At 56.1% G+C, this 2,151-nt stretch overlaps 1 protein-coding gene across 1 annotated transcript; it reads left to right on the top strand.

Annotated features, from left to right (window-relative positions):
- Positions 1-274: 274 nt before the first annotated feature.
- On the top strand, positions 275-1,732 carry LOC127314897 (S-norcoclaurine synthase 1). The gene is made up of 2 exons (XM_051345432.2): positions 275-845; positions 940-1,732. Exons 1-2 carry the CDS (start codon positions 328-330, stop codon positions 1,508-1,510), a joined length of 1,089 nt encoding a protein of 362 aa, XP_051201392.1. The 5' UTR covers positions 275-327; the 3' UTR covers positions 1,511-1,732.
- Positions 1,733-2,151: the final 419 nt, after the last annotated feature.

Genomic DNA, 2,151 nt, shown 5'->3' with positions numbered 1-2,151 from the left:
CTGATCACATTACAACGCACACGCTAGTCTGTCTAACAATTAACCACCGTACCTTATAGTACAGCATAGATATTGATATACGGTGTGTTACAGACTTGATCGACAAGAGTGCACATCTGACATCTAACAACCTTTGAAAGAACCAATCCCTCTCTTGCGTCTGGATCTCACTCATCTTTCCCAAGTCCATCTCGATCACCAGCGTGCGGAGTGCGGACAACGCGTAGCCACGTAGGCCGGCTTTCATCCTTTCACCTTCAACATAAATCACACGGGGTGAGCTGCGAGCAAGAGCAAACACAACATTCGATCGATCGATAAGTTCTGATGGAAGACACCAAGCCTCGGAACCTGGGCGGCTCGCTGCCCGTTCCCAACGTGCAGGACCTCGCCGCCCGGCCTGAAGATCTCCCGCCCACCCTCCTCGACCGTTACCTGCGGCCTCATCCCAGGACGGTGGACCTGCTCCCCGACGCCCCTGCTGACGAACAGGAGCATGTTCCCGTCGTCGACCTCGGCCGGCTCTTGGGTCAGGAACACGGGGCCGAGGAAGCCGCCAGGCTGCGCTTTGCATGCGAGAACTGGGGCTTCTTCCAGGTCGTGAACCACGGGATTCCTGAGGAGACCATGGAGGAGATGAAGAGGAACGTTATGGGATTCTTCGCGCTTCCGCTGGCGGAGAAGGCATCTCTGGCGCAGAAGCCTGGAGGGATCGAGGGGTACGGGCAGGCGTTCGTCGTCTCTGAGGAGCAGAAGCTGGACTGGGCCGACATGTTCTACCTTCTCACCCAGCCGCCCAGCTACCGCGACCTCCACCTTTGGCCGTCCCAGCCCTCCAAATTCAAGTAATTAAATATACACCATGTTTTCGTCCAGCTAACGTTGCATTCCATGCCACAGCTGTGAAAGCTGCCGTCAATTTGTATGTTGTTGCTACAGGAATTGCTTGGAGAGCTACTCTGCGGAGGTGCAGAAGGTGGCCGGCGAGCTGCTCCGGGTCATGGCGGAGAACCTGGGCGTGCGAGACCACTCGGACATGACAAGGCTCGCCGCGACGCAGTCCACGAGGATGAACTACTACCCGCCGTGCCCGGAGGCGCACGTGGACAGAGTGCTGGGCCTGTCACCGCACTCGGACGCCACCGGGCTGACGCTGCTGCTGCAGGTCAGCTCTGTTCCCGGGCTGCAGATCAGGAGGAACGGCGGCTGGCTCCCCGTCATGCCGCTCCCCGGAGCCCTCCTCGCCAACGTCGGCGACGTCATCGAGGTGTTCACCAACGGGAAGTACAAGAGCGTCGAGCACAGAGCGGTAGTCAACGCGCGCGAGCAACGGATGTCCATCGCGGCGTTCCATAGCAGCGAGAACGGCACCATGTACGGGCCGCTGGAGGACATCGTCGCAGACCAGGAGGCGCGGTACAGGAGCATCAGCGACGAGGAGTTTTATAAGCTCGTCGTCTCCAGCGAGCTTGACGGCAAAAAGATCATGGACGCCATGAAGATCAGTTGATGTTTTTGTTGTTCCTGAGAACAGAAAACTTGGGTCCATGGCCTGCATGGTTCATTCGGCCTGAGAGACGTCACGATAAGCTATATACTTGCTCTACACCATACAACATGTACATGTAACCTACTTGTATATGGAGCAAGTAACCAACATAATGTAAACTATATCTATACCTAATAATAAAGTACGAAGGCGCGACTCGCATGATGAAGGCGGATCGGGAAATCAAGGAGGCGCTAGAATCGTGGGGCACTGCTGCCATGGCCGATTGCTGGAGCGTCGACTCCCGGAGAAGCATCTCAGTGCCTCTCCCAAACAAATGATTTTGTATCCGATCACCACAAGTCCATAGATTTCTTATGTCGCCTCCAAGTTCTGCCATCGAACGAAGTTATGCTTCCAGTTCCTGATCGATCCGGTTTTATTTGTTCAAGGGTTTTCTTTCGTCAGCTCCTGGGCTCCGCTCCAGACTCAGATCGCCCAGCCTACGCGCATTGTTTCATCGGCAGCTGGGCTCCGCTCGCGACCGGGATCGTCAGGCCTACATATACACGAGCGCGTGCGACTTATTCGATCAATGTCCCGGCCACGAGAAAACAGAAGCCTTGATATGTTCCAAGCCGGCGTCGGCGCCCTATTGTCTC

The sequence above is a fragment of the Lolium perenne genome, chromosome 7 (assembly GCF_019359855.2).
Source record: "Lolium perenne isolate Kyuss_39 chromosome 7, Kyuss_2.0, whole genome shotgun sequence".
NCBI classification, from domain to species: Eukaryota; Viridiplantae; Streptophyta; class Magnoliopsida; order Poales; family Poaceae; genus Lolium; species Lolium perenne.
This window is presented reverse-complemented; position numbering and strand designations above follow the sequence as displayed.